This window comes from Corythoichthys intestinalis, chromosome 9 (assembly GCF_030265065.1).
Source record: "Corythoichthys intestinalis isolate RoL2023-P3 chromosome 9, ASM3026506v1, whole genome shotgun sequence".
NCBI lineage: Eukaryota > Metazoa > Chordata > Actinopteri > Syngnathiformes > Syngnathidae > Corythoichthys > Corythoichthys intestinalis.
In genome coordinates this window covers 47,511,077-47,533,786 of record NC_080403.1, presented here as the reverse complement: position 1 = coordinate 47,533,786, position 22,710 = coordinate 47,511,077, and the positions used below count along the sequence as shown (strand labels likewise).

The 22,710-nt window shown below is 39.3% G+C and overlaps 1 protein-coding gene across 1 annotated transcript in view; it reads left to right on the top strand.

Annotated features, from left to right (window-relative positions):
- The first annotated feature begins 20,289 nt into the window (after window positions 1–20,289).
- vstm2l (V-set and transmembrane domain containing 2 like) overlaps window positions 20,290–22,710 on the top strand; it is a 39,043-nt gene continuing 36,622 nt past the window's right edge. Inside the window, exon 1 of the mRNA XM_057847113.1 lies at window positions 20,290–20,453. Within this exon, the coding sequence (XP_057703096.1) occupies window positions 20,348–20,453 (106 nt within the window). The 5' untranslated portion in view covers window positions 20,290–20,347. The remainder of the gene's footprint in view (window positions 20,454–22,710) is intronic.

The window sequence follows — 22,710 nt, the reverse complement described above, 5'->3', positions numbered from 1 at the left end:
CCACATTGCTTCTCACGATATTTCTAATTGTTGAGAGAGGGATTGTAAGGCTTTAGCCAATTAAAAAAAGGCTCCAAAGACTGCCAAAATTCACTCTACTCATTTTATGCTGCCTTTTTGCTCTATATACGGGTAAAACGGCGCCTTTATAGATTGAACGCGACAATGCGTGAGTGGGTCGTGCAGCGCATGCGTTAATTGCGTTAAACGTGATTAATTTTTAAAAAATGAATTACCGCCGTTAATGCGATAAATCTGATAGCCCTACTTTAAGCCAAAACTAAAGACTCTGGATGAGTGTAAGACATTTTGCGTGTAACGTTAAATACAATTAGAAAACGATTTAATTAAAAAATATATATATTAAAAAAAGGCATGTCCGATATTTTTTTGCCGATTCCGATACTTTGAAAATTATGTGGTCGGACATCTTTAGTTTGAAGTGGGAAGGATGGCACCAAATGAATGAATGTTACTTCACTGCATATAGACCCTACCCACCGACGTCACAAAATCACGTGCTCACTGTATGGTTCCGCCCCCTTGTCCGTCATTTTGTGTCTGTATTATCAATGGTCTCAATTGATCGAGCAATTTATAATGCATTACATGGAAGACCCGGTGCTTTCGGATGCCGTAAACTCACTTGATGCGTTGCATAAAAGGCGTTATGTGGATAAGCTTCAGTTTATCCATTCGCCAGATCCATATTTGATGCCTAAATCGATGTTTTTCGACCCGCTGTCTCCGCCGTATTTGCCTGACATCTGCTAGCTACCCTGATATGTACAACTATCTTGTCCACACAAAATCAGCCTATTCTCACGAAAGTTTGAAAAACTTTAAGAGCTTGGAGGCTTATAAATACTTCGTTGCTGGTTGGGTGAAACAGGTCCTCGTCCACGAAAATTCGGCAGGAATCTATCTTGTGCTTGGAAAGGTGAGTTACGAAATTTTCAATTCAAAATCTTTTGTTATTGCTAACATCCACTGTCAAGTCTAATGTATTTCATGTCGTTTGTCAATGGAGTTAGGGCTTTTAATGTTTTATGGTTTAGCGATAGCACTCTCACTACATACATACGTGTATGTTGTCGGCGATTAGCCTAGCAATGATCTTAATTGTGGTTGTCAGCCCAAAACCCTCTAAATATATATTAAATGCATCTTACCAGATATAAAATGACTACTACATAATCTGTGGTAATCGTTTGGAGCCCAGTTTTCTCGTCGAATTCCAGCAGCCCATCTCGCTCTCTTCTCTCCGGGTCTCTCGGAATCCGGTAGAACTTCAAGTCTCTCCGTCTTCTCCGTGTATCTTCTCTGTTATTGCAACCGACCGCCACACACGCCTTCACCATTTTGATTATTAATGTTAACGAGCAGAAAAACACGTCGTAAATTGGAGGAATGTACGTAGCCGTAACAGGTAAACATGATGTGTTGACGGACAATTGGGCGGCACCAGTCAGGAGGAAGGAGTTGTGATGTCACGTGGGTAGGGTCTATAGACCTTTTGTGGCCATGGGTGGTAATGCAAATGCTACTTTTGAAGGAATTGTATTAAAAATGCAGACAGATCTAAAACCATTTGAAGGGAAACATACTTGTTGTGTTGTTGGGTCATGTCTGCTCAGCCAATTTGTAGATTGAGGGTCATAAATAAATATATTTATAGAAAGCAGCCACTGTGCAGTGATAGCAAATTCTAAGATTTGCTTCACCAAAGTCTGTCGAGAAAATGCTAGCCAGACCTACGTACATTGAAAACTACTGGAGGGGAAAATGATTGTGTGGCACGCGGGTGTGGGGCATTTGCTAAGGATGGGGCGGTAGAGAGGTGAAGACAGGTTGTTGAGTTGAAGGCATGCATCAGTGAGAAAAATGATTGAGCCTAGAGAAAAAGGAATGGTGCTTAACCCCATGAGCTCTGATACGTGCAAAACAAGAGGGAAAACAAACTACTACTGGGATTCTTACAGTAAAAACCTATTCTACATACACATCGAGCACAATTTAGAGCAACTGCTATTAGAGGATGGAATGAGATTGATATTAGGGCATTCAATTCTTACACATCAAAGTCATAACATCGCATGCAATGAAAAAATGTGGTATATAAAAGGAAAGAATAACTGCAATTATTGTATTTAGTTTTTTGCATAAGAAATGAGGTCATATTTGAATAATGGCCACCAAGCATGAACCTGTTAACTGAAATGTCACATGTAAACTGAATAAATGCAAAACACATATATATTTCATCTGTATTCTCCCTTCTCTCTTCATTTACTTCATTCTTCGCGTTTAACTGGTTTTGTGACTGACTTAATGTTGTGTTATACCACCCCCTATTGTTAGTTAAGAAGACACACGGCTGCCTGAGCTGAGCTAGACTTCCATAGCGTACCTCAGTATTAGGAAAAAGCTGTTACACTTTGAATGCTTATGACAAAGTCATAATACTGTAACAAACTTGACACGACCCCGTCACGAATATGAATAAATGCTTATGACAGATGTCTTTAAGTGGCATTCAGTAAATGATGTCACTTTTAATCCAAAGAGGACACTGTTTAAAAAAAAAAAAAAAAAAAAAAGGGTTAAATGCTGGACTTCTGGCCGGCCACATGTGCAAACCACGACCCATCCATCTTCCAAGGAAGTGGGCATTCAACCCTGCGACATTTTTCTTTGGGGTTGGTTGAAAGAACAAGTCTACTCACCCAAACCAACAACTTTGGAGGAACTTGAAGGGCGGATACGTGAAGTTAAGACTTCCATCACACAAGAGTTTCCTGTGAAGTCAGAAATGAATGAATAAATGACTATGTAAGGGACTATATATTATCAATGTGTATAAAACTCTACAAATGCAGGTTATCATTTCAACATTATAGTTTGAAACATGTAAATAAAGTAAATAGTAATATAAATAACAAACATAAAATCTCATATGATTCACGTGTCTTTGAGTGTACATACACGCATACATAAAAGTAAATAAAGTGTACATAAATATGATTTTTGAACTATTTTATTCTTATTACAAAATACTCATAAAAAAATTTAATAATCCGCCATGTACTGAGGGAGCGAAAGTTGAGCCGCGAAGGAGCAAGGGATCACTATACTGTATACACTGCTGGCCAAAAGTATTGGCACCCCCACAATTCTGTCAGATAATGTTCAATTTCTCCCAGGAAATAATTGCAATTACAAATGCTTTGTTCGTAATATCTTCATTTATTTTGCTTGCAATGAAAAAACACAAAAGAGAATAGAAAAATAAAAATAAATCATTATCATTTTACAAAAAGACTCCAAAATTGGGCCTGATAAAAGTATTGGCACCCTCTGAAAATTCATGTGATGCTTCTCTAATTTGTGTAATTAACAGCACCTGTTACTTACCTGTGGCACATAACAGGTGGTGGAAATAACTAAATCACACTTGCAGCCAGTTAAAATGGATTAAAATTGACCCGACCTCTGCCCTGAGTCCTTGTGTGTACCACATTGAGCATGGAGAAAAGAAAGACCGAAGAACTTTCTGAGGACTTGAGAAGCAAGATTGTGAGGAAGCATGGGCAATCTCAAGTCTACAAGTCCACTTCTGACCCAGAGACATAAAAAAAGCCAGGTTGGAGCTTGCCAAGACCTACCTGAGAAAGCCAAAAACATTTTGGAAGAATGTTCTCTGGTCAGATGCGACAAAAGTAAAGCTTTTTGAGAAAAGGCATCAACATAGAGTTGGGAAATAAATGAGGCCTTCAAAGAAAAGAACACGGTCCCCACAGTCAAATATGGCAGAGGTTCCCTGATGTTTTGGGGTTGCTTTGCTGCCTCTGGCACTGGACTGCTTGACCTTGCGCATGGCATTATGAAGTCTGAAGACTACCAACACAATTTGCAGCATAATGTAGGGCCCAGTGTGAGAAAGCTGGGTCTACCTCAGAGGTCATGGGTCTTCCAGCAGCACAATGACCCAAAACACACTTCAAAAAGCACTAGAAAATGGTTTGAGAGAAAGCACTGGAGACTTCTAAAGTGGCCAGCAATGAGTCCAGACCTGAATCTCATAGAACATCTGAAAATGGCAGTTTGGAGAAGGCACCCTTTAAATCTCAGAGACCTGGAGCAGTTGGCCAAAGAAGAATGGTCTAAAATTCCAGCAGAGCATTGTATAAATCTCAATGACGGATACCGGAAGCGGATGTTCGCAGTCATTTTGTCTAAAGGTTGTGCTACCAAGTATTAGGCTGAGGGTGAAATATTTTTGGCCAGCACTGTACATACATAAAGGTAAGTAAAGTGTGCACGAATATGATTTAAGAACTATTTCATTCTTATAATAAGGTACTTATAACAAAATTTTAAAATTCGTGATGTACGCAAAGTACCGAGTCATCACTATATACTGTATAGTGTGTGTGTGTGTGGGGGGGGGGGTGCTTGCGTGCGTATTTAAACGCAACATTTTCTATTTTTACTGAGGCACAAATTTGAATTTCAAGCTATGAAATTGTAAGATGGAATGTATTAATGCTTTTATAAGGCTTTTGGAGGCTTTCTTGTTTTTTTTTTTCATCTCACATGTGCAGATTAGAGGATGGTTCGCTGACAGCATGGAATAGAGTTTCATCTTTTCTGGGTGAACAGCAGGTGACTGCAACGTTAGGGAAAGCTTGGTATGAACTGGACTGCTTTGATGTTAAAACGGTGTACTCTTTACATTGTATGGTCAATCTTAACTGCAGTAGAGTCTTTTGCAAACATTTCACTGTAAATATGTTGACGACAAGGGACTGACAGTCTAATTTGAAGTTTCCAGCTTTGCCAAAAGTTATTAGTAGTTTATGTATTTTCTTAACAGCCATAGAACTCATACAGTGAATTGAATTAATCCATTTTAGGACAAGACAAGGAGGCAGTTTAATGAAGTGAACTTTGAGTAGCAAGTGACAAAACATTTTCGATTCCACACCGTGCTTTGGTAAAAGTGGAAGAATTGTATCCTTTCTCCAGAAAGAATAACATCACACACAAAAAAGGCAACTGACAAGGTACTCCTTGGTGTCCAGCTGAGGCTCCGGGGAAAGGGGACTAACGCTGTGATTTGTCGCCCTGCTGTGGCGGGCACATGCGAAACAGATAACTGACGTCGGTTGGAGGCGGCCGGAAGTTGGACCTGAAGCTATTCTGAAGCTTTTTATCACTTCAAAGGATTTACTCAGTGGGAACTTCTACCTTGTTGAGCACACCAAGGGATTTGTTCTGTTCCTTGTCGTCTTTGTGAAACCCATTTTCCCTCACCACCTCTCACTTTAGTCGCAGGTCTATCATTTGGGCGACAATGTTTTCTGTCACATTTTTTTCAATGGAACCTCGGACTTTAAAGCACTAATGTGAAGTAAGGTTGGCCAACCATGTTTTTGAATAATATCAATGGCTAAACAGTTATAAGCATATTTTCGTTATCTTTTTTTAACGAAACCCTTCCAGATTCTTTGTTCAACCCATGGGAACGCCCTTGACAACGAAAATGCTTTTCTTCGGCAATCTTCGGAAATCTTCGGAAATTACGTCACACCTAGAAGTGCGAGGGAAGTCCGCCATAGAACAGTATTGTTTGTTGCATTGCTTTTCAGTAAGATGCCACGGCGGTGTGTGGCGATGTTTTGTTCTCACTCAAACGAAAAGTTGTATGAGTGGCCAAAGGATAGCAAGGCACGTAAATTGACATCTTTCGTTCGCACGAAGCGAATGAATTTCACGCCATCATCGAGTAGTGTTCTCTGCTGCAAACACTTCGAAGATGCCTGCTTCCTTAACCGGTCTGCTTATGATCAAGGATTTGCCAAAAATTATGTGTGATTTTTGGATAGATGACTGATGACTTTGTCAAAGCAGAGCTGCCAACTGTTGTGGAAAGAACAGTATAAGCTAGCGACGTTAGCCGAAAGTTAACTCGTGGCAATCCCCGATCATAGTTGTTGTTGCGTTCGCTAGGTTAAGCGTATTTAAATTGTGCGTCATCTACGATCTTGTCTGAAAGGGTTAATCCACTGTCAATCGGGAAAGGGGTGTGGATGTGCATATAAGCGGGTTGGCGTCGCGGTAATTCACGGTCACGTTGCAGTAAGAGAACCACACCGCCGGTGAGTTAGTGCACATTTATTTGTATTTGTATTACGTATTTCCACCTTCATGCTTCAAGCATTGCATTGCATTTGTACGGTTCGGCGTTTCTTTCACGGTGATCGCTTGATAGCCTTTTAGTTTGTGTTTTACTGTACGAGAGCCACTGACAGGTGACAACAACATGCGTGTTGCTTTTAATGTCTGGCAGCGAATCAGAAAGCGCGCAGGTCACGCAGTGAATCATGGGAAATGTAGTCCCTGGACAACACTGAAGTGGTGCTTTGTAATCTGGTCGCTTGTGTGAAAAAACTACATTTCCTCACGCCATTAGACGACACTTCCTGTCCAGAGAGCCCAGAGCCGTATTGTACTGTTAGCTCCATCTGTTAATAAAGAAACAAATTTGTCAGCACGTCGTGTGTTTGATACATTTGTAAACAAAAAGCTCATAACAAGACACTATGCACGATCCGTTTAAGAGACGCTGGAGTAGTAGGAGGCGAGGAGGAGATTAGCGAGAAGCAAAACTTCGCGGTCGAATGTGGCGGCAGTCCACTATTATTTTGTTTTCTTATTGTTGCCACAATAAAGGAGAGAAAGCCATGAAAAACTCATCTCCTTCTTTTCCCCCAACGTTTTTATGTTATTATTTTATATGCACGAGAGCAGCCGGATCTGCCAAAATGAAGATGAAGTCTGATTATTATTTTTTTTAACAATGTCATCAGATAGACAAAAACATAAAATTATGTGCAAATGCCTGCATCTTCAAATCATGAAAATAATAACAGCCTATATTTTACCAATCTTGTAATCTCAATGGGTCTTGTATCCATTCCATGTCAGGTCGTCTAGGCACATTGTTTGCATCCTGATTAGCGTCTGGCTAATACATGTTAGGTCCAACATAAAATTCCAACCTCCTCTTCTTCCTCCAACTCTTCAAAACTTGGATCTCCTCCCTTGTGCTCGATCTATCGCTTATATCGCTGTTTGAATCATTGTTTGAAGGGCATTGTATGGCGGCCGTATGGAGCGGTGCCATCGCTGTTCCCGGTGTGACGTATCACTTCCGGGTTCATCCTCTTTCAGGCTCGAGATTCGGAAATGCGATTATTTTGTCAAATATACAACAGATACATTATTTTTTCATGCTTTATTTGTTGGACAATGTTTAATTACTTTAATTGTGACCCTATTTGGCATGTTATGAAATTACTTCACATTACTACTTTAAGCCTCGTAGGCTTTAATATGCCACAATTTTTCTCTTTTCCTAAAATATGTTACATGAAACACATAAAATATTGCCGTTGATTTACAAAATTATAATATTTAATACATGTTTTGACCTACAGAGGGCGCTATGTTTTATGAGCACAATGGACAGTTGGGGTGATAATGTAGTTTGTCACTGTCACTAGACGAACACTACAGTTGGTCTGCAATTCCTTCCTACGCGGCGAGACATCCAACACATGCGCACATTGATTAAAAGCAGGGAGTATTTACTATTTGTGTTTTCATTGAGTCTTTTATTACCTTTTCATTGCCTCAAATACCTTTTGCATGTGTTTCCCTCTCTTACTTTTAAGCATTTTGTTTTCTTGTGGTTGCTTTAAAGCTTTGTTGATCTGTTGACCACATTAGTCACACAGCGTATTTAAACCATCCTCATTTGATATTACTACGTTTAAGTATTTTCTTAAGGCATCTTGAGGTTCTGTCTGTATGCATGTAAACAAAACAAGCTGAAAGCGCACAGTAGTACTTTGGGTGTCAAATTCGCCTTTGTATATGTTTCGCGATGTAGCACATTTTGACAGAACACCCGTTGTTTTTTTCTTACTCTCGTCTCATCCTGTCTTTCCTGTTCATTTTGCCTTTGCTGCTCGTTTTGTGAAATATCGACAGTGCTGTCATGCTGATTAATGTTCCTCTCGGGTTCAAATTGAAAGGGCTGAACAGATGACATGTTTATGTCGCGAGAGTCATACTCTGGAAGCCCGGCAGTTTAACCCAGTGACATCACCGCCCTGTGACGTCAACAACGATGGTGACCTACTAGTTAAACAAATTTTACAAATTGTATAAAAACAAAAACATCAAGAGGGGTTGAACATGAAATTATTTTTTACTCATAATAACCAGGGGTGACATTGGCAAGAATTTCTTGCCGAAACTCCCCGACGTGAAGGTCACCACGGAGCCAGAAATTTTATTTATTCATTTTTCATTCAAAATTATATTTTGATTTGCAAAATAAAAGTTAACAAAAACAGAAATAACCCCAACCTCCATCTCCTAATTTTTATGTTCCCTCATTTCCTCATATACTAAATGCCAATTCTCAATTTTAACTACTTGAGAACATAGGATATACAGTGCCTTGCAAAAGTATTCGGCCCCCTTGAATCTTGCAACCTTTCGCCACATTTCAGGCTTCAAACATAAAGATATGAAATTTAATTTTTTTGTCAAGAATCAACAACAAGTGGGACACAATCGTGAAGTGGAACAACATTTATTAGATAATCTAAACTTTTAAAAAACTGAAAAGTGGGGCGTGCAATATTATTCGGCCCCTTTACTTTCAGTGCAGCAAACTCACTCCAGAAGTTCAGTGAGGATCTCTGAATGATCCAATGTTGTCCTAAATGACCGATGATGATAAATAGAATCCACCTGTGTGTAATGAAGTCTCCGTATAAATGCACCTGCTCTGTGATAGTCTCAGGGTTCTGTTTAAAGTGCAGAGAGCATTATGAAAACCAAGGAACACACCAGGCAGGTCCGAGATACTGTTGTGGAGAAGTTTAAAGCCGGATTTGGATACAAAAAGATTTCCCGAGCTTTAAACATCTCAAGGAGCACTGTGCAAGCCATCATATTGAAATGGAAGGAGCATCAGACCACTGCAAATCTACCAAGACCCGGCCGTCCTTCCAAACTTTCTTCTCAAACAAGGAGAAAACTGATCAGAGATGCAGCCAAGAGGCCCATGATCACTCTGGATGAACTGCAGAGATCCACAGCTGAGGTGGGAGAGTCTGTCCATAGGACAACAATCAGTCGTACACTGCACAAATCTGGCCTTTATGGAAGAGTGGCAAGAAGAAAGCCATTTCTCAAAGATATCCATAAAAAGTCTCGTTTAAAGTTTGCCACAAGCCACCTGGGAGACACACCAAACATGTGGAAGGAGGTGCTCTGGTCAGATGAAACCAAAATTGAACTTTTTGGCCACAATGCAAAACAATATGTTTGGCGTAAAAGCAACACAGCTCATCACCCTGAACACACCATCCCCACTGTCAAACATGGTGGTGGCAGCATCATGGTTTGGGCCTGCTTTTCTTCAGCAGGGACAGGGAAGATGGTTAAAATTGACGGGAAGATGGATGCAGCCAAATACGGGAACATTCTGGAAGAAAACCTGTTGGTATCTGCAAAAGACCTGAGACTGGGACGGAGATTTATCTTCCAACAGGACAATGATCCAAAACATAAAGCCAAATCTACAATGGAATGGTTCAAAAATAAACGTATCCAGGTGTTAGAATGGCCAAGTCAAAGTCCAGACCTGAATCCAATCGAGAATCTGTGGAAAGAGCTGAAGACTGCTGTTCACAAACACTCTCCATCCAACCTCACTGAGCTCGAGCTGTTTTGCAAGGAAGAATGGGCAAGAATGTCAGTCTCTCGATGTGCAAAACTGATAGAAACATACCCCAAGCGACTTGCAGCTGTAATTGGAGCAAAAGGTGGCGCTACAAAGTATTAACGCAAGGGGGCCGAATAATATTGCACCCCCCACTTTTCAGTTTTTTATTTGTTAAAAAAGTTTAAATTATCCAATAAATTTTGTTCCACTTCACGATTGTGTCCCACTTGTTGATTCTTGACATAAAATTACAATTTTATATCTTTATGTTTGAAGCCTGAAATGTGGCGAAAGGTTGCAAGGTTCAAGGGGGCCGAATACTTTTGCAAGGCACTGTATATTAAAATTGAAGTTAATGTTACTAGTATATTATGCAGAGTGAAATGGAATATATTTTGAAGATCGCGCAAACATTGACTTTTTTAAATCATAAGGAAATGAATAAGTAGCCTAACATAAATGAACAAATATAAGTCCAAAGTGCACATTGACAGCTAAGATCTTCTGAACCTTCCCATCAGAGCAAATAAAACTAAATATGATTAAAAAAAAGCCTGCTCAACTTTTTCATTGCACTTAAAGATTTGATCCATTTTATGTTGCATTGCCCTTTTTTTGTCGCATCAATTCAACATCAGCGCTAACCATCTCTCCTGATCACATGTCAGTATGTCAGCCAATTGAACGGATAAATGACTCCAGGCTTTTTGCTTTGCTGCGTGCATTCGCACATTGACGTGACTCATCATCGTCAGACTCAGATAACTGCAGCAGCCATGCCGTCCGTTGAATAAAATCAATAGTAAATATAGGTGGAAGCGGATTACGCTACACAAGCACTTTATTATGCTTGTTGTTAACACTTGTGTATGTAAATCTGATGTTGGTAGATTGTTTTCTTCTTGGAGATGAAATGCATGTGTGGCAGCTTAGCAATTTTTTTTTTTTTACATAGTGTTTTGACAGTCGCTGTCATATTTTCGGAATCAAAGCAAGGTGTACCGGAACAGCATTCCGGCCCTGAATCTTATCCCGGAACTGCGTTCTGGCCCTGAATCTTATACCGGAACTGAGTTCCTGACCGTTCTGGCCCACTTTCACCCCTGATAATAACGTTTATCTTTTAAGAACTACAAGTCTTTCTATCCGTGATTCCCTTTAAGACAGTAACGGAGAACAAGTTTCAAGATAATGACTAGGACAACATTTAAAATCTTTCTCGATTACGAACATTGGGGCTCGCCTATGGAATACATCTGATGCAGCGTTTACGAGTATAAAATCATTGAGTTACTTCAAAAAGAACTCCAATTGCTACATGGACCAAAATGAGTCATAGCTGCACTGCACACACACATCCGCTACAAGTTGTTCCCACAGCAAAAAAGGCAAACAAAGGATGATTAAATGTCAGGGACAGAGACTAAGACATAACATTGCTTGCTCTGAAGATATGCCCTCCAGTAAAATTAGATTACTGATCTGCCATTGCAACGTGAGCGCTGTGTTTAACCTGCTGTGACATGGAGCTCCTTGACTGGACACTCAGCTCATTGGACAAAATATTTTCTACAATGAGACCTACACCAAACCAACGGCCATGTCCGGCCAACACCTTCCCGTCTGGTTATGTGGAGGATGCCTGGGGAAAATGGAGGCCAATATGCTTAACGTCTCTCCAGATTGAGGACGTCGAGGACCTCTTTATCTTCGGCTCTCTGATGGCGCTCGCTTTCCTGCTGCTTCTTGGTGCCCTCTGGGTACACCGATTCTCGATGAGAATGTAGCGTCAACTCAACGATGCAATGGAGATTGCTCGTAACAACAGCGACAAATTGTCCTAGGTGACGAAGGAACAGGCAGTGCTAAGTGATGCCACCGCTCAAATGGTCACGAAAATCATCACGGAGATCCGGGATCATGAAAGGCTCGCTCGCGGGAACCGGGCAAGGGAGGATGATGACTAATCTTCCGGAGTGGATACAGCAGACGTGGGCCTCCATGATACCCCCGGCCATCCCTCCCTACACCAACTTGGACATCAACCTATCCAATGAACCTACTCAAATTGACAATATTACGAAATTCCATGGCAATCAATGACTTTTTGAATGATATAAGAGTAAAAAAAAATAAAAAATACTGGACTATTTAACACATAAACTGGACTATTTAACTTATGAATTACAACTGGTGATGGACAGTTTGGGAAAACCAATCTGAGATGTAAAGTTTTCAGTTAACTGTTACAGTCCTGAACCACCTTGGATGTAAGATAATAAGTTAGTGACCCTTGCGAGGAAAAGCGGCATGGAATATGAATGAATGAAACATTGTATTTATGTTTTTTTTGTAAATTTTCTTGCACCTATTCTTCATAATACTTCCACTGTTCAATAAATTATTCCCAACTGATTTAGGCTGAGGGACGTGGTAAACTATGCATTGATACCGTGTCAATCATAGGACACTGACAAGTACTATGGTCTGATGGAACACTTGCCTTAGTGCAAGTTTAAGAAAATGCTCTTCAGTGGCATGTTTTTATGTTTTAAGTGACTTTTAAGTAGATAAAGCATGCCCACAGTGATTCATTAAGGCAATACTTGAAGAGGTATGTGGATGAGAATAATAAGGGCACATTAAATGCTTCAGTTATGAATAAAAGCTTTTGTTATTTTTAAGAGGAACTGTAAACTCCACACAGAAAGGCCTGCGTGAATATTAAATTCCTGAATCTTCATGCTATTATGCAGTTTGTCACTGTGTTTCCCTCATGTAATTATAAATGTAGATTTATTATTTTTTTCTTTAGCTAGCTGTTATACCACAGTACTCCACACCGCAGCATTAAGCTGTTAAGCTCGAGAGGATTTTTCAGTCGATGAGGAAAACCTCATCTTTTCTGTGCAATGGATTAGCTGTAGTGACAGGTCATTAAATACCTGGACGCGCAGGCTAATCAGAATGTCAGCAGAGCTGCATGCCTCAGAAAATTATCACCTCAGTTTTAGCGCTCAAAGCTCATCTGTACTAATAGTATTGTCTCCACAATGGCATTTTTATGGCCACCTAAAGCCCATTGAAAATGCAAACACTATGACAATTAATGTATCTACGTATCCCGGGCTGGTAGAATTCTTACATCAAAGTGGTATGAATTCAGCTCACCATGACAGGGAATGCAAATTTTCAAAGTAAAAAATGTGTTTACTTTAGCATGTAAGAGTTATAGTGCTCAGATGTGTAGCATCATTACCTCCACCAATGAGGTTATGCTTTAAACTGCTCTCGTTTGTCTTTCCATCTGCCTCGGTGACAGATTAAGCAGGAAGTGGGGGTGAGATCCCTGTACATTTTGGGTTAGATACAGTGGTATAAAAAAGTATCTAAACTTTTTGGAATTTCTCACATATCTGAATAAAATCCCCATCAAATGTGATCTGATCTTTGTCAAAATCACACAGATGAAAATACAATGTCTGCTTGAACTAAAACCACCCAAACTTGTATAGGTTTTCATATTTAAATGAGGATCACATGCAAACAATGACAGAAGGGGGGAAAATAAGTAAGTGAACCCTCTGCCTAAGGAGACTTAAAGGGCAATTGAAACCATTTTTTACCAAACAAAAGTCAGGTGGGTGCCCAATCACTGATTAGTGGTTTAAAGTAGCCCTGCCCACTATAAAACACACACCTGGTAAGAAATGTCTTGATGAGAAGCATTGCCTGATGTGCATCATGGGTCGGTCAAAAGAGCTGTCTGAAGACCAGCGATCAAGGATTGTTGATTTCGATAAAGCTGGGAAAGGATACAAAACCATCTCTAAAAGTCTGGATTTTTATCAATCGACAGTCAGAGAAGTTGTCTACAAATGCAGAGAGTTTGAAACTGTTGCTTCTTTCCCAAGGAGTGGCCGTCCACCAAAGATGACGCCAAGAGTTCAGCGCAGAATACTCAGACAGGTAAAAAAATAACCCTAGAGTGTCTGCCAAAGACTTACAGATATCACTGGCACAGTCTAATATCTCTGTGCACACATCAACTATACAGTATGTAAAACTATGGCCAAGAATGGTGTTCATGCGAGGACTTCACGTAGGAAGCCACTGCTGTCTAAAAAAAACATTGTTGCTCATTTAATGATCGCAAAAGGCACTTGGACTGTGGACTGATGAAACCAAAGTTGAATTGTTTGGGAATAACACACAACGTCATGTGTGGGGGAAAAATTGAACAGCTCACCAACATCAACATATCATCCTCACCGTGAAGCATGGTGAAGGGAGCATCATGATTTGGGGCTGTTTTGCTACCTCATGGCCTGGACAACTTGCAATCATTAATGGAAGAATGAATTCAAAAGTTTATCAGGATGTTTTGCAGGAAACCTGGGGCTGTCTCTCAGACAGTTGAAGCTAAAAAAGAAAAGGATGGATGCTGCAACAAGACAATGATCCAAAACACAGAAGTAATTCAACTACAGAATGGTTAAAGAAAAACAAAATACACGTTCTGGAGTGGCCAAGTCAAAGTCCAGACTTGAACCCCATTGAGATGCTATGGCATGACCTAAAGACAGCGATTCATGCCAGACATCCCAGGAATCTGACTGAAACTACAGCGGTTTTGTAGAGAAGAATGGGCCAAGATTAGTCCTGATCGATGTGCCAGACTGACCAGCAGCTACAGAAAGCGTCTGGTTGAAGTTATTGCTGCCAAGGGGGGGGGGGCACAAAATATTAAATGTGATGGTTCACTTTCTTATTTTTCCTCTTTCTGTCATTGTTTGCATACTATCCTCATTAAAACATGAAAACCTACATATGTTTGGGTGATCTAAGTTAAAGCAGACAGTTTTTTCATCTTTGCGATTTTGAAGAAAGATTACATTTGATGGTGAATTTATGCAGAAATGTGACAAATTCCAAAAGGTTCAGATACTTTTTCATACCTCTGTATTTTTGATAACAAATTTTTTCAGCTTTAAAATGTTCTCATTTTGTGCAGCTATTTCATTGCATTTGTTACATTAGTTATTCTCATCAAATGCAAAGCAATTCTCAAAGCTATACAGTATTTTTTTCCTTCTCATTTTAAAACGAGCTTTTCCATAACGCTACACTTCTCCTAAAATGCAGAATAAGAATAATGCCAATGAACCAATTAAAGATGCACCCAAATGCCATCTGTCATGCTCCTGTCTGGACCTGAGGCCAGATATGAACATGCTGCCCCACCCACGTCAGCTTACTTACTGCCAGTTTCCCAACAGGCAATGTTGTTACCTGGGATCTGAGAAGAAAGGAGCTGAATGACCGCACGGCAAGATTCAGTTTATTCTTTTCAAATTGATCTTGTCTCATTGATACACTCTATTTTCAACTAATACAACTTGGTGGGTTTGGATCTCAATCAATAATAATAATAATGATAATTATAATAATTAGAGATGTCCCGATCCCGATCGATCAGGTCCGATCACGTCATTTTCAAAGTATCGGAATCGGCAAAAAAAATATCGGACATGCCTTTATTCAATATATATATTTTTAATTAAATCGTTTTCTAATTGTATTTAACGCTACAGACATAATATGTTACACTTATACAGAGTCTTTAGTTTAGGCTTAAGGTAGGGTTATCAAATTTATCCCGATAACGACGGTAATTAATAAAAAAAAAAAAAGTATCACTTTAAAATATTTAACGCAATTAATGAATGCGCTGCACGACCAACTCACGCATTGTCGCACTCAATCTGTAATGGCGCCGTTTTACCTATATAGAGAGCTAAGAGGCAGCGTAAAATGAGTAGAGTGAATTTTGGCAGCCTTTGGAGCCTTGTTTTAAATGGCTAAAGCCTTACAATCCCTCTCCCTTAGAAATATCGTGGGAAGCAATGTGGGGAAGAAAGGTAGTAATTGATCTTTTTCTTAACAGCCTATTTTATTTCCCAACGCAGAGTATATCAATTGGTAGCACTACACACAGTCATGGTTCCACTTCCCATCATGCATTTGGGCATGGCTACAGTATCATTTACTGAAAGCTCAACAAATACACTAGATGGCAATATTTAGTCACAATTTACAAAGTCACAAGTCTTTCTATCCGTGGATCCCTATCACAGAAATAATATTAGTAACGTAAATGCCATCTTGAGGATTTATTGTCATAATAAACAAATACAGTACTTATGTACTGTATGTTGAACGTATATATTCGTCCGGGTTTTATTCATTTTTACTTAATGCATTGCCAAAATGTATATGATAGGGAAAAATTATCGGCAATGATTGGAATTGAATCGGGAGCCAAAAAAAAGCAATCGGATCAGGAAATATCGGGATCGGCAGATACTCAAACTAAAATGATCGGGATCGGATCTGGAGCAAAAAAACATGATCGGAACAACCCTACACACTATAGCACCTCTGCAAGAAACGCACGACTCAAGATCTGCTTGAGACATTTGAATTCGGCACTGTTTCATCAAATATGTCGCACAATACATTCATCAGCACGTAAGCTGCTCTTTCTCTATTCATTGCAAGTTTCTGTCAAGCAACATTAGCCTCAGAGGGAAGGCGGCTTGTGGAGAGACGCTCAATGTGGCGCAGCTGGCTCTGCCAGCACACTCCTCAACATCCTTGCTACTCAGCCACAACCAGTTACAATTGTGCCAGTAATGAACAGTGAAGATTTACTGAAGCGCATAGACATACCCAGCGAACCAGGAAATGATGCTGCGCTTCTGCCATCATATAATTTTTCCTAAATGGTCAGTGAGGTGACAGTAACAGAGGAGAGTCGCTGGCCAACCATCTGTCTCGCCAGATCGTGATGAATTCTCTGGGCTGTGAAAACACTTTACTCCACTTTAGAACTAGCATTCAGGTTCCACGTTTATAAATGGTCTTTGCTGGGTAAATGACATTTCATCAGGTGAAAACAATTGATGCCTATAACAGTTTCCGGTCTGGTGCTTTTATGTGGCATAAATGAGAGACCATTTATTTCAATCTACAACTTTTATTCAATAAAACTGGACATTCGACAGTGTTTCAGGCAAGGGGTCCAATATCGTTCAAAATTGTTGGGCTACATGGCCACTAAACTTTAACATGGCACACCAGATTGATTGTTTCATAAATCCTCTATAAATATATTTCACATATCAATCTGGGATGGATCCAACTGAGACCTTTTTCATGTGGTGAACCTTCATAAAATATAGGGCTGCTGATTGGACGATGGCTCTTCTTCTCACACTCGTGAAAACATTGTTTTCTTAAGAAAAAAGCTTTTAGTTACGTTCTGTGCTCCTAATTTAATGAGGAAATTAAGTGTATTTCAGACAAAGCTTGACCTAGCTACAAGAACTGCTTTGCATTCCACCATAGTATTTAAGCAGATAGTCGCCTAAGAATGTCTGCATCTCCCATCTCTTTCGCCTGATTGGCTCGCCATCAGAAGGCAACCAATCCAGATTTAGCCTTATGACGTAATAGTTCGTGAAGAGCAAAAATGTCATTTTCAAAAGAGGCTTTTTGTCTTCTTGGAAGCTTCTTTTAGTAAGGAAATGGGAGTATTACGGAAAATTAAAACTGCAGAAAATTACCTACTGTACAGTCCCTGACAAAAGTCTTGTCGCTTATCCATTTTGTAGAAACAATTGCTAAAAACCTGACTTTATTCAATTGGTTTCAGAAATGGCTCATATGAAAGCTAAGACCCTCCCAAATGATGTCGAATGTACAAAAATATATTTGTTTCACTGAAAAAAGATTTATCATTTAATGAAGACATAAAGGTCAAATTTTGGCAAGACAGAAGTTTTGTCGCCTACAGAATTTAGTGTGAAAATTGAACAAAAAATGTACTTCAAATACAAAAATATGTTACATAACATAAGCGAATTAAGTAGTGGTGCTGTGAGATCCAAATTTAAGATTTTGTATGACTTCCATGGGCTTGTAGGACTGCATCCATGCGGTTCGGCAAGGATTCATACAATTTATTGATGAAGTCATCAGGAACATCAAAGAACGCAGTCTTGCCTGCCAGAGTTCATCAGTATTCTTGGGTTTCGTCTTCCATGCTTCCTCTTTCATTCTATTCATGTCTGGTGACTAGGCTGGCCAGTCCTGGAGGATCTTGGTCTTCTTTGCCTTGAGGAACTTTGAGGTAGAGATTGAAGTATGCGATGGAGCACCATCCTGCTGCAGAATTTGTCCCTTTTTATTGTTAGGAATGTAAGAGGCAGCTAAGATTTGTTTGATTTTTCAGACTATTTATCTCTCAGGGTGCAGACAATTAAAAACCCGCGTGGCATTTGCCAAGGCCCACAGCCTGTCAAAAGGATGGACGCTGGAAAAGTGGCAAAAGGTGGATTTTTCAGTTTAATCTTCCATTGAATTGACACCACAGTCGCCGCAAATATTGCAGGCGACCTACCGGAGCCCGCATGGATCCGAGATTCACTCAGAAAACAGTGAAGTTTGCTGGTGGCAGGCAAAATCACGGTCTGGGGTTACATCCAGTATGGGGTGTGCGAAAGATCTGCAGGGTGGAAGGCAACATACATAATTCTCGTACATTCTCGTATGCTCCACATTCATTAATAGTTTTCTAATAATTTGATAAATTATGATTTATTGACCTGTTTTGCACATGCACCAATCGTTTTAGATAAAACAAGACATGGAATCATGTTGTCCAAATGTTTTATTGCGATCAATATCTCCAATAAAAAAGAATCACATACTCATTTTGTTTATAGGTATATACCTTGTAGCATTTCCTTGTAACAACAAAATATGTGTCAGCCCTTCTGCATTTGGCAAATGTAATATTATTTGTAATTTCACCTATTTTTGGTCTCTTATGCAGCTAGCGTATCAATCTACACCTCACGTCAACACAGGCTGACAGGTTGTTCTCATTTTGTCCACGAATGATCAACGAAGTGATAAGAACAATCATACAATCTTTTCGGTATTTCCTTAGGTTTAAATCGCATCCTTAACTTCTTTTCGGTATTTCCTTAGGTTTAAATCGCATCCTTAACTTCTAGTCTGCAGCTGGTTTTGATTTTAGGCGTATGGCGAGGTAGATCCACACTGGTGCTTTGAAGCTGGACGCTGTTCAAAACATTCCACTTCAAACCATATATATAGTCTTGGGGTGGGCTTGTATTCATCATGTCTAGTTTACTGAGCATATGGAAAAGATACTGTATAAAACGAATAATAAGCATGTTTTCGTTGTGGAGACATTAATCTTGGGATAAAATATGTACAGCATGTTGTTTGATTTTCTCATACATTCATGTCTGATGAAACTGTTACAGTGACCTTGTGTGCGCCAATTGTTGCCACCATGTACACCTCAGCAATGTATCCTTTTAAGAGACTTATAAGAAAAGCATTTTGAGTCACTACTCACACCAGCTGTGATAACATGTCACACACATAGCCACAACAAAATGTTCCACAGCAAACAGATGCAAAAATGTCAGGGACATGACAAAGTCATAACCTTGTACGCCCTAAAATTAATCGAGCTGCTTGACTGGACGCTTAGTTACCTAACCCAGATTGTTGACTGTGTTATTTTACAGTTTTGATGTATGTTCCATGCCCGAATGTGCGTCTTTAGTTGTATGGGGGACGGGAAACTGATAAGCATATGCTTTATGTCGTCCGCCTTTGTCGTCTTCTTCGGTTCCTTCGGGCAAATCATCACATTTTGTAATTGCAATGATTGTCAATGATACCGACGATGATGACAATAAAATTCCATTAAAAAAAAAAAAAAAAAATAGGCGTATCTAGGAGTTCACACAGCACACAGAAAGTCTCCGAGTGTCATCTACGTCGTGCTGAATCCATTTTTGGAGATTCTGTGGGTTCCTCTGGTTTCATTTTGCAGTTTTAACTTTGTCAACACACTACTTCAACCGCAATTCATGTTGTTCTTTCTAAACCGGAACTTCGGAGCAGAAATTTTCTAAGATGGCGCCGCCCATGTGTCGCTCAGGAAACTTGTCTGTAAGAATCGCTTTCCATTCTGATATTGTATTCCACTACATAGTTGATTGGCTTAATCATCAGATGGCCGCAAAGTGGTTGGACAAAAAACAAAATACTCTAGCTGCTAGAGTATTTCAATTTACTTTTAACTGTTTATTTTTTTTAACATTCTAATATACATTTTGATGAATTATCATACTTTCTGATAATCATGACCCAGATTGAAGCATAAATCCAATCCACCATTGACAAGGATGCGTCTCAGATTCCTCAGCGTAATTAACTGTCACTGGTAGTGGTAGCCGCTTCACCTGTCCTCCTTTGTGCGTCTCCTTCCGCTTTGGGCAGATCAGCAGTGTAGTGCCGCAGCGTGTTTCTCCCCACCACAACGATTCCGTTTCATGTCCATGAGGGCTGCTGCGCTGCGTGGAGCTGCTCTGCAGATGCTCTCCACCTGATGTGACATTTTCATCGTACTCGTCAACATATTTGGAAGCAATGAGAGGCATAGTGGGACTATTGCACTACGTGGGACTTTACCTTCAACTTAATGCAGCTCTCACTATAGAACATGGTGAGCTGGATAATTATTTACATGGAAATGGTAAGTTTGAATTCTTTTTAATGGTTTACAGTGTTCCCAGGGAATAGGATTTTGATAGAGTGGTGATTTTGATTGTTAGGATTTGTATACATATTATGTAATTATATTGTATTCTTGGACTCTGGTGGTATTCAGACATCAAGAATTATTAAAATTTTTGACCAGTATGCTAACCTCCTTGCCAGAAAAACTGCATTTGAAATTGTCTGCCGCATAAATAAAAAAACAGAGTATTGAAAGAATAAAAATGGTTAAATATGTTGTTTAGTAATAGTTTAACTGTAAACGGTAATCATAATTAGCAATAAGCATTTGTTTATGTTTTTTTTTTTTTAAATAAGAAACTAATGTAATTTTTTAAAACTATAAGGCACACCAAACTATAAGCCGGACGCACATCAAGTTTTACAACTGTATTTGCTCATATACAAGCCACATGGACTGCAGGTCTCCGTGTTGTATAATGGAATAGTTACACCAAAAGAGCAGCTAATGAGCCTTTAAAAATAAGACGAACTGGAAAGCAGTTTATGGTCCTAAAATTATGGTAGTTTGCCAAAACGGTGACAATACGTAGTTACTAGGGATGTCCCGATATTGTTTTTTTTTTTTAAACAAAATTTCCATACATGTTACAGTACTGTTCTTCCGCCTTTTCCTGGAGGGTTGCCGAGTATAAAAGGTACATATTTTTGTTTCTTATGGCAATGCCATTGGATTCCTGGATTATTTTAAAATGATTTCGCCCTATTAAAAAAAAAATTAAAAAATTATGCAGTCATCCCTCGCTACTTCGCACTTCAAACTTTGCACCATCAGTCCATCGTAGATTTTTTTCCAATTAATTAAAAAAAACAAAAACAAAAAAAAAACAATATTTAATAGAGTTGTCCCGATCCGATCACGTACAGCCTCTCACCTCTCCCTCCTGCTGCTTTTCTTGCTCACCCAGCAGCTGCTTGTCAAAGTTAATGATGAGTGACATCTCTGAAGCTTTGATCTTACCAGAGAAGCTTGGGAGCACATAGCTTGAAAGGTGCCCAATGTATGAGATCGTTGAGCTGGTTAAACACTAGCGGTAGTGTGCTGTGGTGACTAATTGTGTGTGTGTGTAAGTGAGCAGCGTGAGCGGATTTGAGTGGACTCACTCAATGAAATATTTGATAAAGACAAGCATTTTGCTATGTTATTCTTGTTTTAAAATAATTTGGTGGGACAGTAACATGTTTAAAACTTTTTCTTTCTTTTTTTTTTTTTTTTTTTAATATAATTTAAATTAGACTTTAGAGTAAAAAAGGGAAACATGCCTTATATATATATCTTTTCAATGATAAATCTAAATAAATACATTGAACAAACCAAAAAATAAAAATAAAAATCCAATGATGACAATTGATTTGAGGAAAAAATCTGGAACCCAGTCATAAAATGACGGTTAAATCAAAACTAAAAAAAAAAAAAACATAAATAAGTAAGTAAGTAAGTAAAAGATTGTTCATCACAAATGAAATGCAAACATAGTTTGAAGCCTGGTAATGGAATTCCATTGGATTTCTAAGCATCTTCGACCTTAAGGCTATGGAAGCGCTTCGTCACTGTCGCCCTAATCACCCGCCATGAGGTGATGATGTCATGGAATAAATTGAATCATTAGGAGATCATTTAATCATACTGATGAGGCAGCATCAAGACCAGGTGCTCACGATTTGATTTGAGACGAGACAGAATGTTTTCACTGAATGGTAATAAATTGACAGGTTTCAGAATGTGCTACTTTATGACTTTTTTAAATTTTGAAATTGGCCAAAATGTTAATTGGAAGAGGGGGTGGGTCGGTAATTGATGTTCTTTTTTGCTCATTAGATTGTATTCTAATGGCAGCTTTTAGAAAAAAATACCCCAAAAAGTGTGAAAAGATCATTTACAGGTAGTCCCCGAGTTACGATGTACCCGACTTACGTGATTTCGACTTTTCAACGCCGGAGTCTCGTTCACCATTTTTTGGCTACGTAAACAGTACGTTAATGTGCCTCGCAGTATCGTATTTTATTACTTTATTTTATTAATATGACTGTTTTTCCCTTTTGCAAAATGTATTAGATTATAATGTTGGCTTTGGTCTTGTGATACAGGCTTTTATTTTGGCACTGGAAGCGTGGAGCAGTTAGTACTTCCGCACGCAAGGAAGAGCGTATGTACTTACAAAGAAGAATGTATTTGCGCACACGAAGAAGTTGCCCAGCCGAGTGAGAGAGGA